Below are 11,489 nucleotides of genomic sequence, written 5' to 3'. Positions count from 1 at the left end.
AGTTCCTTTCCCTAGGGTAACACAGCAGAAAATGTCACACCCCAAACTTTTCCGGGAGCAACAGTGTTTGGGAGAGTGGAAATGCCAAAGAGAAATTGAGGATTTCTGGAGAGCTAACCTGAATATCGAATTCCTAAGCAAACATGGTATAAAAGCTGCAGGAAATCACTTGGGAAAAAGAGAAGGAACAGCAAGATTCTGCACAGGTAAACCTCAGCAGTGTAGCTCCTGCAGCAGGGAGCCTAAGGTGTAAACAGAAAACAGAATAACTTCTCATTTAAAGGGAAAAAATTTTGATCTTAGACACCCCAAAGACAGAAGAAGCCTGAGATTTCAGCTGTCCACCGAGGAAGGGAAGATGACTTGGGTCATCCTACCACAATCTCAAGGTCATTTAAGGAGTCAGATCCACAGACTGTGAGCTTGGACTGAGCACTGTGGGTGTAATTGGCTGGACACCCCCACTTCTGCGTGGCTCCTGTGGTGGCCTAAGGCACTCCTCCTGGTGCAGCCGGTGGTGGGCACACCTCCTTCATGGTAGGAACTGGAGCTGACTCTGCTCCACAATGGTATTCACTTGCTAAAAGAGTTTTATGATAACTGGAAAAAAAACGCAAACTAGTCTGTAATTAGTGAAGCAGAACCTTCCAGCAGTACCTGGTCTCAAGTATCTGAAATGGTTCTAACTAAACTGCTCCAGCATGGCAGCAAAACAGCTATCAGACATTGGGAAAGCACCTTAACATTTCTGGATTTCAGTTTCTTCAATTTTAAAGTGAGGGTGCTGGATGAGGTGGTCTCTGAGGTCACTTTTAACCAGGAGAGACACAACACACACGGGGTCAAAGAACCAGTACTGCACAAACACTGAACAGTGAGTAACCGAGAGCATGACCCACTGTAGTGAGAAACTCAGAGAGATCTCTGTGCATCCATGCCAGCACTTTTACTGAAGCCAAGTGTTATTAAACAATATTTCTCTGTATTGATGACGAACCTGATTATATTACATGAATGCAAGAAACAGTATATGCTGCATTTATTTGAAACTTGGGGAGGCAAAGGCAAGTTCAGTTTTACTATTTGCTGTAAAGAACCTGAGTCCATCTCCCAAAATTAAAAAACAAGACAGAAAGATGAGTTGACATATTAACAACAGACAAAAAAACCCAAACACCTCTGCACCCACCACTTTGTGTTGGCACCATCCGGTTACTGGTGGTTCATCTCCCAGCCCTGCACGATGGAAAGACGTGGTCTGTCTTGGCAGGTCTCTGTTCCTACAGTGTGACGTGTGCTCTTGTCGAGACGTAAAGGGAAGCAAGTAGCTGGAGGGATGACTACATGTAACAGACTTTTAATTGTGTTAAGTGGAAACAAAAGTACAGACAACTCTTGCTGTCCAGCTTGATCAAAGAAATAGTTACCACAGCTACAGGGGTCCCCAGTCTACACACCTCCCGTGTGTGGTAATGGGACCCCCAGCCAAGAAGCTTGTCTCTTTGGCCCTCGCAGTTCTCAGCCCTGATGAAACACATCAAGGGCCAGGCAGATGCTTATGCTCTGCCACGTTCCATCACTGAACAGGTCCAATAGCTGGGATGGAGCCCTTGTGTCATTCACGCAGTCGTTTACTCCCTGGTTCTGTCTCACAGCTCTACAGACCGGGCTTCCTCCCTGGCCAGGGGCTGCTTCCAATAGCTTCTCGACTGCCATGTCTCTGCAGTGCTTCCTGCCCTTCCTACTCCTCCTGCATCTTCTTTTTCTCCACTGCAGTCAGCATCTATTACACTGTTTTCATGAAGACACGGATATTTGTCAGATTTCTTTACCACCACATCCCTAGATTTGGAAAACTATCTGGCATGCAACAACAGGTGCTCAATAAATGTTTGTGGAGTCAATGAATGAGCAGGTTCAATATGGAAATGAGAAAAAGTCAGCAATACAAAGATGGAATCATCAACGTCTTCAAAACAGCTGACACAGTGTGTAGTCTGTGCTCTTTAACACGTAAGGGCCACGTACAGCCCTGTGTTTTTCCTTTAAGGCAGGAGTACAATCCTAAGTCAACAAATCACTGCAGGCCTAATGTGGGCAATTAGAATAGGGAGGCTTGAGTCAGCAGCTCATGCATCTGTTGGTTACCTGCAGCTCGCAGAAACCCTACTTGCCAGTCTGGGTTTCCGACCCCACTCTTGTAAATGCCACTCATCACAGTTCCTCTCCAGGCACTCTTCCACTTCCAGAGCCCCTGGGTGGAGCCACCATGTACAGCCCAGCCTCCTGACCCAGCTTTTTCCCATTAACAAATTGATGGGCAGATGTTAAAAACCCATAATCGAAGCCACTACATAAATGCAAAGCGTATGTTTATCAGCACTGGGCTCGTACTCATTACCTTTTTACTACTTGCCCCTTTCATAGTATGGTAGTAATCATAATACTTTGATTAAAATTTATGTGCCAACTGGGCTGAAATTAAATATATTAAATGATTTCAAATTTGTCATATTAAAATAATTTGGCCAAGAAAAGAAAATAAGGGAAGATAAAAGGTAAGCTTTATGGGCTTCCCTGGTGGCGCATTGGTTGAGGGGGTGGCGCCTGCCGATGTAGGGGACACGGGTTCGTGCCCCGGTCCGGGAGGATCCCACATGCCACGGAGCGGCTGGGCCCGTGAGCCGTGGCCGCTGAGCCTGCGCGTCCAGAGCCTATGCTCCGCAACGGGAGAGGCCACAACAGTGAGAGGCCCACGTACCACACACACACACACACAAAAAGGTAAGCTTTATGAGATTAGATATTTTGTGCTGTTACTATTAATAACTTTTAAAATATTTTGCTGATTTTTAGTAGCTAATGATAGCTACCAATGATTGAGCACGTTACTGAACTACTGAACCAAATGTGATTTCACTCGCCTGACACAGCAAAGCTAATCTACTGACACTGGGTTGTGAAGGGAAGTGCAGCAGTTAGTGCAGGGCACCCAACATAGGGCCAGGCAAGGAGAATGGGCAGCTCATGATCAAAAGACCCGAACTCTCTGATGGCTTTCAGGTAAGCACTTTTAAAAGCAAGGTGAGGAAGAGGGTCAGGGTGCCTAATCAACTTGTGGACGTTTGTTTGATTGGTGGGTGGTGAGGTAACAGGGTGGTATTTCAGGAGTCAACATCATCAACCTTCTGGTTCCGACCACTCTGGGGGGTCTGTGTGCCGATGGTCAGCATGTAGTTAACTTCTCCACCTGGTGGGGGATTTAGTATCTGCAAAACAACTCAGGATATGACTCACGATATTTTCTATTGCCCTTGAGGAAGAACTAAAGGTCCTTGACTTTGTTTTATGGCTAAACTATTGTTTTGACTTGCTTAACTGTTTTCCTTTGTTTCTGCATTTTCTCACTTCTCTGATTAAATCTGTTTGGAAATTGGGGAAGGCCTAGGAAGCTAAAACTTTTCTACAAACAAGAGGCAGGGGACACAGGAGGGTGGGATCTGTCACAAGGAAGACCCCACAGGGTCCTGCCCGGTTTCAGTCCCCCCTTTTCTTTATATTCCTCAATCCTGAGGGGAACAGGGATGATGACTACTCTGGCTACTAACTGCTGAATGGGGGCAAAGCCAAATTTTCAGGATAAGAGGAAATAAAGTCATTGACTTCATTATTTTTTAAAGTTAAGGTATAATTGATTTACAGTGTTTCAGGTGTACAACAAAGTAATTCAGTTATACATGGGTGTGTGTATACACACACACACACGTATTCATTTTTAGATTCTTTTCCCTTATGCTTATTACAATATACTGAGTATAGTTCTCTGTGCTATACAGTTGGTTATCTGTTTTATATATAGTAGTGTGTATATGTTAATCCCCAAATCCTAATTTATCCCTCACCCCCATTCCCCTTTGGTAACTGTAAGTTTGTTTTCTATGTCTGTGGGTCTATTTCTGTTTGTATATAAGTTCATTTGTATCATTTTTTCCACATATAAGTGATGCATGATATGTGTCTTTCTCTGACTTCACTTAGTATGATAATCTTTAGGTCCATCCTTGTTGTTGCAGATGGCATTATTTCACTCTTTTTTATGGCTGAGTAATATTCCACTGTATGTATGTACCACAGCTTCTTTATTCATCCATCCATTGATGGACATTTAGGTTGCTTCCATGTCTTGGCTATTGTAAATAGTTCTGCTATGAACACTGGGGTGCATGTATCTCTTTGAATTAGAGTTTTTATCTTTTCCAGATATATGCCCAGGAATGGGATTGTTGGATCATATGGTAACTCTGTTTTAGTTTTTTAAGGAACCTCCATACTGTTCTCTGTAGTGGCTGCACCAATTTACATTCCTGCCAAAACAGTGTAAGAGGGTTCCCTTTCTCCCACAACCTCTCCAGCATTTATTATTTGTAGATTTTTTGATGATGGCCATTCTGACCGGTGTGAGGTGATACCTCATTGTAGTTTTGATTTACATTTCTCTAATAGTGATGTTGAGCATCTTTTCACGTGCCTGTTGGCCATCTGTATGTCTTCTTTGGAGAAATGTCTATTTAGATCTTCTGCCCATTTTTTAAAAATAAATTTATTTATTTATTTTTGGCTCTGTTGGTCTTCGTTGCTGTGCGCGGGCTTTCTCTGGTTGCGCCGAGCGGGGGCTACTCTCCGTTGTGGTGAGTGGGCTTCTCACTGTGGTGGCCTCTCCTGTTGCGGAGCATGGGCTCCAGGCACCCGGGCCCAGCAGTTGTGGCTCGCAGGCTCTAGAGCACAGGCTCAGCAGTTGTGTTCTGCCCATTTTTTTTATTGGGTTGTTTGGTTTTTTTTGTTATTGAATTGTATGAGCTATTTGTATATTTTGGAAATCAATCCCTTGTCGGTTGCACCATTTGCAAAATTTTCTCCCATTCCATAGGTTGTCTGTTCGTTTTGTTTATGGTTTCCTTTGCTGTGCAAAAGCTTTTAAGTTTAATTAGTTTATTTATTTCTGCTTTTGTTTCCATTACTCCAGGAAACGGATCCAAAAAAATATTGCTGTGATTTATGTCAAAGAGCATTCTGCCTATGTTTTCCTCTAGTAGTTTTATAGTGTCTAGTCTTACATTTAGGTCTTTAATCCATTTTGAGTTTATTTTTGTATATGGTGTTAGAGAATGTTCTAATTTCATTCTTCTAGCTGTAACTGTCCAGTTTTCCCAGCATCACTTATTGAAAAGACTGTCTTTTCTCTATTGTATATTCTTGCCTCCTTTGCCATAGATTAATTGACCATAAGTTCATGGGTTTATTTCTGGGCTATCTATCCTGGTCCATTGATCTATGTGTCTGTTTCTGTGCCAGTACCATACTGTTTTGATGACTGTAGCTTTGTAGTATAGTCTGAAGTCAGGGAGCATGATTGCTCTAGCTCCATTCTTTCCCAAGATTGTTCTGGCTATTAGGGTCTTTTCTGTTTCCATACAAATTAAAAAAAAATTTGTTCTAATAAAAAAATTTTTTTGTTCTAATCCTGTGAAAAATGCCATTGGTAATTTGATAGGGATTTCATTGAATCTGTAGATTACTTTGGGTAGTACAGTCATTTTAACAATATTGAGTCTTCCAATCCAAGAACACACCAAATCTTTCCATCTGTGTGGTCTTCAATTTCTTTCATCAGTGTCTTATAGTTTTCAGAGTACAGTCTTTTACCTCCTTAGGTAGGTTTATACCTAAGTATTTTATTCTTTTTGATGCAATGGTACATAGGATTGTTTCCTTAATTTCTCTTTCTGATGGTTCATTGTTAATCTATAGAAATGCAACAGATTTCTGTGTATTAATTTTGTACCCTGCAACTTTACCACATTCATTGATGAGCTCTAGTTTTCAGGTGGCATCTTTAGGATTTTCTGTGTATAGTATGTCATCTGCAAACAGTGACAGTTTTACCTCTTCCCTTCCAGTCTGGATTCCTTTCATTTCATTTTCTTCTCTGATTGCCGTGGCTAGGACTTCCAAAACTATGTTGAATAAAAGTGGCAAGTGTGGTCATCCTTGTCTTGTTCCTTATCTTATAGGGAATGGTTTTAGCTTTTCACTGTTAAGTATGATATTAGCTGTTGTGTATAAGTTTGTCATATATGGTGTTTATTATGTTGAGGTTTGTTCTCTCTATGCCCACTTTCTGAAGAGTTTATAAGTGGATGTTGAATTTTATCAAAAGCTTTTTCTGCATCTACTGAGATGATCAAATGTTTTTTATTCTTCAGTTTGTTAATATGTTATATTGCATTGGTTGATTCATGGACGTTGAGAAATACTTGCATCCCTGGGATAAATCCCACTTGACCATGGTGTATGATCCTTTTAATGTATTGTTGGAGTCAGTTCACTAGTATTTTGTTGAGTTTTACATCTGTGTTCATCAGTGATATTGGCCTGTAATTTTCTTTTTTTGAGTGTGATATCTTTGTCTGGTTTTGGCATCAGGGTGATTGTGGCCTCACAGAATGAGTTTGGAAGTGTTCCTCCTCTGCAATTTTTCTGAATAGTTTCAGAAGGATGGGTATTGACTCTTCGCTAATTCACCTGTGAAGAAGCCATCTGGTCCTGGACTTTTGGGGGAGTTTTTAAATTACTTATTCAATTTTAGTATTGGTAATTGGTCTGTTCATATTCTAATTCTTCCTTGTTCAGTCTTGGGAGATTGTACCTTTCTAAGAATTTGTCCATTTCTTCTAGGTTGTCCATTTTATTGGCATATAGTTGCTTGTAGTAGTCTCTTATGATCCTTTGTATTTCTATGGTATTGGTTGTAACTTCTTTTTCATTTGTGGTTTTATTAATTTGTTTTCTTGATGAGTCTGGTTAAAGGTTTATCAATTTTGTTTATCTTTTCAAAGAACCAGCTTTTGGTTTCATTGATCTTTTCTGTTGTTTTTAGTTTTTTGTTTTAGTCTGTATTTCATTTATTTCTGCTCTGATCTTTATGATTTCTTTCCTTTTACTAACTTTGGGTTTTGTTTGTTCTTCTTTCTCTAGTTGCTTTAGGTGTAAAATTAGGCTGTTTGAGACTTTGTTTCCTGAGGTAAGCTTGTATCTTTATAACCTTCCTTCTTAGAACTGCTTTTGCCTTGTCCTATAGGTTTTTGGGTCATTGTGTTTTCATTTTCATTTGTCTCTGGGTATTTTTTAACTTCCTCTTTGATTTCTTCAGTGAGCCATTGGTTGTTTAGTGGCATGTTGTTTAGCTTCCACCTGTTTGGGTTTCTTGCAGGTTTTGGTTTTTTTTTTTTTTGTATTTCATTTCTAGTCTCATAGTGTTGTGGTTGGAAAAGATGCTTGTGTGGTTTCAATTATCTTAAATATACCAAGGCTTGTTTTGTGACCTAGCACGTGATCTATCCTGGAGAATGTTCCATGTGCAGTTGGAAAAAATGTGTATTCTGCTGCTTTTGGATGGAATGCTCTATCAATATCAATCAAGTCAAGTTGGTCTAATGTGTTATTTAAGGCCTGTGTTTTCTTACTGATTTTCTTTCTGGATGAGTTGGCCGTTGATGTAAGTGGGGTATTATGGTCCCCCACTACTATTGTGTTACTGACACTTTCTCCTTTTATGTCTGTTAATATTTGCCTTATATATTGAGGTGCTCCTATTTTGGTTGCCTATATGTTTACAATTGTTATATCTTCTTACGTAGCATCCCTCTTTGTCTCTTGTAACAGCCTTCAATTTAAAGCCTATTTTGTCTGATGTAAGTATTGTTACTCTTGCTTTCTTTTGATTTCCATTTGCGTGGAACACCTTTTTCCATCCCCTCATTTTCAGTCTGTATGAATTTCTAGATCTGAAGTGAGTCTCTTGTAGGTAGCATATATATGGGTCTTGTTTTTGTATCCATTTAGCCAGTCTGTGTCTCTTGGTTGGAGGATTTAGTCCATTTACATTCAATGTAGTTATCAGTACATATGTTCTTACTGCCATTGTTTTTGTTTGTTTGTTTTTGTTTGTGCAGCATGTGGGATCTTAGTTCCTCGGCCAGGGATTGAACCCATGTCCCCTGAGGTAGAAGCACATAGTCTTAACCACTGGACCACCAGGGAAGTCCCATTAATTATTTTGGATTTGTTTTTGTAGGTTTTTTTTTTCCTCTTTCTTTCCTTTGTTCTGTTGTGATTTGATGACTATCTTTAGTATTATGTTTGGATTCCTTTTTCTTTTTTGTGTGTTTATTACAGATTTTTGGCTTGTGGTTACCATGAGGTTTTGGTATAGCAGTATTTATATATAAATGATTATCTTAAGTTGCTGATCTCTTCATTTCCAATGCATTTTAAATACCCTGCATTTGTACTCTCCTCCCCTCACAATTACTGTTTTTGATATCATATTTTACATCTGTTTTTGTTATCCCTTAACTGCTTATTGTGGATATGGATAATTTTACTACCTTTGTCTTTTAACCTCCCTTCTAGCTTTGTGTGTGGATGATTTCCTACCTTTACTGTATGTTTGTCTTTACTGGTGAGCTTTTTCATTCTGCAACTTACTTGTTTCTAGCTGTGGCCTTTTATTTTTTACCTAGAGAACTTCCTTTAACATTTGTTGTAAAACTGGTGTGGCGGTGCTGAATTCTTTTAGCTTTTGCTTGTCTGTAAAATTTTTGATTTCTCCATCAAATATGAATGAGAGCCTTGCTGGGTAGAGTATTCTTGGTTGTAGTTTTTTCCCTTTCATCACTTTAAATATATTGTGCCACTCCCTTCTGGCCTGCAGAGTTTCTGCTGAAAAATCAGCTGATAGCCTTATGGGAGCTCCTATGTGTGTTATTTGCTGCTTTTCATATTCTGTCTTTTATAAATTTTGTCATTTTGACTGCAGTGCGTCTTGGTGTGTTCCTCTTTCCTGATCTTGGGTAACTCTTTCCTCTCCCAGGTTAGGGAGGTTTTCAGTTATTATCTCTTCATGTATTTTCTCAGGCCCTTTCTCCCTCTCTTCTCCTTCTGGGACCCCTATTAGTGCACTTGATATTGTCCCAGAGGTCTCAAATTGTCCCCATTTCTTTTCATTTTTACTTTTTTGTGTTCAGTGGCAGTGATTTCTGCTACTCTGTCTTCTAGCTCATTGATACGTTCTTCTGAATCATTTAGTCTACTATTGATTCCTTCTCGTGTATTTTTCATTTCAGTTACTGTATTCTTCATCTCTGGTTGTTCTGTTTTCTAATTCTTTGTGAAAAACTAACTTCTCGCTCTGTGCATCCATTCCCCTCCAGAGTTCTTTTGATCATCTCTACTCTGAACTCTTTGTTGGGTAGATTACCTATCTCCACTTCACTTAGTTCTTCTTCTGGGGTTTTCTCTTTTTCCTTCGTCTGGAACATAATCTTCTGCCACATCATTTTGTCTAAGTTGCTGTTTGTATTTTTATGTATGTGGTAGGTTGGTTACATTTCTTGACCTTGGAGAAGTGGCCTTTGGTAGGTGTCCCAGCACTGGCACCTGCAGGCTGTTTGGTGGGGCCAGGTCTTGGCACTAATGATCCAAGGTGTCAGCCACCAGCCTCAGTAGTGTTCACACAGCTGAAAGTTCCCCACTATGTCTGCCCCCAGTGTCTGTCTCCAGAGTGAGCTGCAGCCACCCCCCACCTCTCCAGGAGACTCTTCAAGACTTGCAGGTAGGTCTGGCCCAGGCTTCTATCAAATTACTACTTTCGCCCTGGGTCCCAGTGTGCATGAGGTTTTGTGTGCACCCTTTAAGAGTGAAGTCTCTTATTTCCCCAGTCCTGTGGGCCTGCTCCAGTTAAGCCCTGCTGGCCTTCAAAGCCAAATGCTCTGGGGGCTCATCTTGCTGGTGCTGGACCTCCAGACTGGGGAGCCTGACGTGGGGCTCAGAACTCTCATTGCTGTAGGAGAACCTCTGCAATATAATTATTTTCCAGGTGTGTGTTGCCCACCCAAGGGAGGGGTATGGGATTTTGATTATATCATGTGTATGCCTCTCCTGGCTTGTTGGGGTTGTTTTAGAAGATCTTTTCTGGTAGGTTCCAGTCTTTTTCGTCAATGGTTGGTGTGCTCGTCAGAGGAGGTGAGCTCAGGGTCTTTCTACTCCACCATATTGGCTGTCAAATCTTTCATTGACTTTAATTTTAAAGAATTCTCAAGTCTCAAGCTTAGCATCAATATTTTGTATTATGAAAAATATTACCTCTCTCTTAGATTGCTTTGTCTTTTTTTTTTTTTTTTCACCGCACAGCATAGCACGCAGGATCTTAATTCCCCGACCAGGGATTGAACCTGTACCCCCCTGCAGTGGAAACATGGGAGTCTTAACCACTGGACCACCAGGGAGGTCCCTGATTCCTTTGTCATAGCACCTGAACAAATATTTGAAAATTAGTACTCATATTACAGTGATGATAATGACCAAAATGCACACCCTGGTAGTAGTCCCTGAAAGAGTCTTCCTATTCCAGATAGCAATCAGAAAACATAAGTTTTGAAGTGGGTCATTCCTCTTTACATACATTCTGTAACCAAGTAACCTTCAGAATGACTCTATTTATTTGGGTTTCACTTTTTCCGGGGTGTTAATATATACATAGCAGGAGCTACTGCCCATTACACATATATCTCCTTTTTTGCTAAAACAAAATTTAAAGCTATTTTATTTTCTTGTATTATTCTTGTTAAAGAATGTAGTGCCTTCTGCTGGGAGGCTACGTCTTGAATTGTCTCATTTGCCATTACTATTCCTAAAGTAAGAGAAAGGTTTCACAGTTACAAGAGGAGACCTTATGACCATAAGGTGGAAGCTGCTAGCAGATAATGTTTTGAGAACAGCTGGTGGTATCCTTGATTCTGATATAATTCAGAAAATTTAAGGGATAATACAGGAACACATCTGAAACCATGTCCACAACAGACACCCAGCTCCATTTGGATGCCTGAACCATGGTTATTCTATTTTTTAAAATGCATTATTTCATTTAATGGTTAAAGCGGATGTATGATGTATGTTTAATAGGCCATAAACAGACTGTTTTGATTAGCCTAAAATTCAAGTTAAATCATGTGTACGCCAGAATGACATCCCCCTACCTCAATATGTGAGAATTTCCTCCATCATTTTCCCCTTTTGATTGCAAATCTATAGAAAGCATTGATGATCAAAATATTTTTCCCTCGATGCCAGGGTGGTAGTTGCCTGCCCTGCGATGCCCAGGGTGGTAGTTGCCTACCCTGGTTATCCTGTCCCTCAGTGCTAGGCCTACTTTTGTGTGTACACACATTTGCCTAGTTGTCCACATTGGGGGAAAACTGACAGTAAACAAGCTCAGAGCTAGATTAATGGGGAAGCATTTTATAGGCTATACATTTTATCAATTATACTGAATTGTCTCATAAACATTGTACATGTGCTTCTAACAACAGACTTAAAACAAGTAGTGATACGTGTCATGATTAGTTATACTCTGTGACAACTTTACTAGA

General features: G+C 40.3%; 1 protein-coding gene across 12 annotated transcripts in view; it reads right to left on the bottom strand.

Moving 5' to 3' along the window:
• PRELID3A (PRELI domain containing 3A) overlaps positions 1-11,489 on the bottom strand; it is a 112,192-nt gene that overhangs the window by 39,572 nt on the left and 61,131 nt on the right. For 3 of the 12 annotated variants that reach the window (XR_003005772.1, XM_024763925.1, XM_024763924.1), the window contains exon 6: positions 119-242. The exons of the other annotated variants lie outside the window; for them this stretch is intronic. Coding sequence is in view for 2 of the 3 variants with exons in the window: in XM_024763925.1 (XP_024619693.1) it covers positions 119-242 (124 nt within the window). In the remaining variant the exon portion in view is untranslated. The remainder of the gene's footprint in view (positions 1-118; positions 243-11,489) is intronic. 12 annotated transcript variants of the gene reach the window in all.

This window comes from Neophocaena asiaeorientalis, unplaced genomic scaffold (assembly GCF_003031525.2).
Source record: "Neophocaena asiaeorientalis asiaeorientalis breed wild unplaced genomic scaffold, Neophocaena_asiaeorientalis_V1.1 scaffold110, whole genome shotgun sequence".
NCBI lineage: Eukaryota > Metazoa > Chordata > Mammalia > Artiodactyla > Phocoenidae > Neophocaena > Neophocaena asiaeorientalis.
The sequence above is the reverse complement of the archived record's forward strand: the minus strand, read 5'-3'. Positions and strand labels throughout refer to the sequence as shown.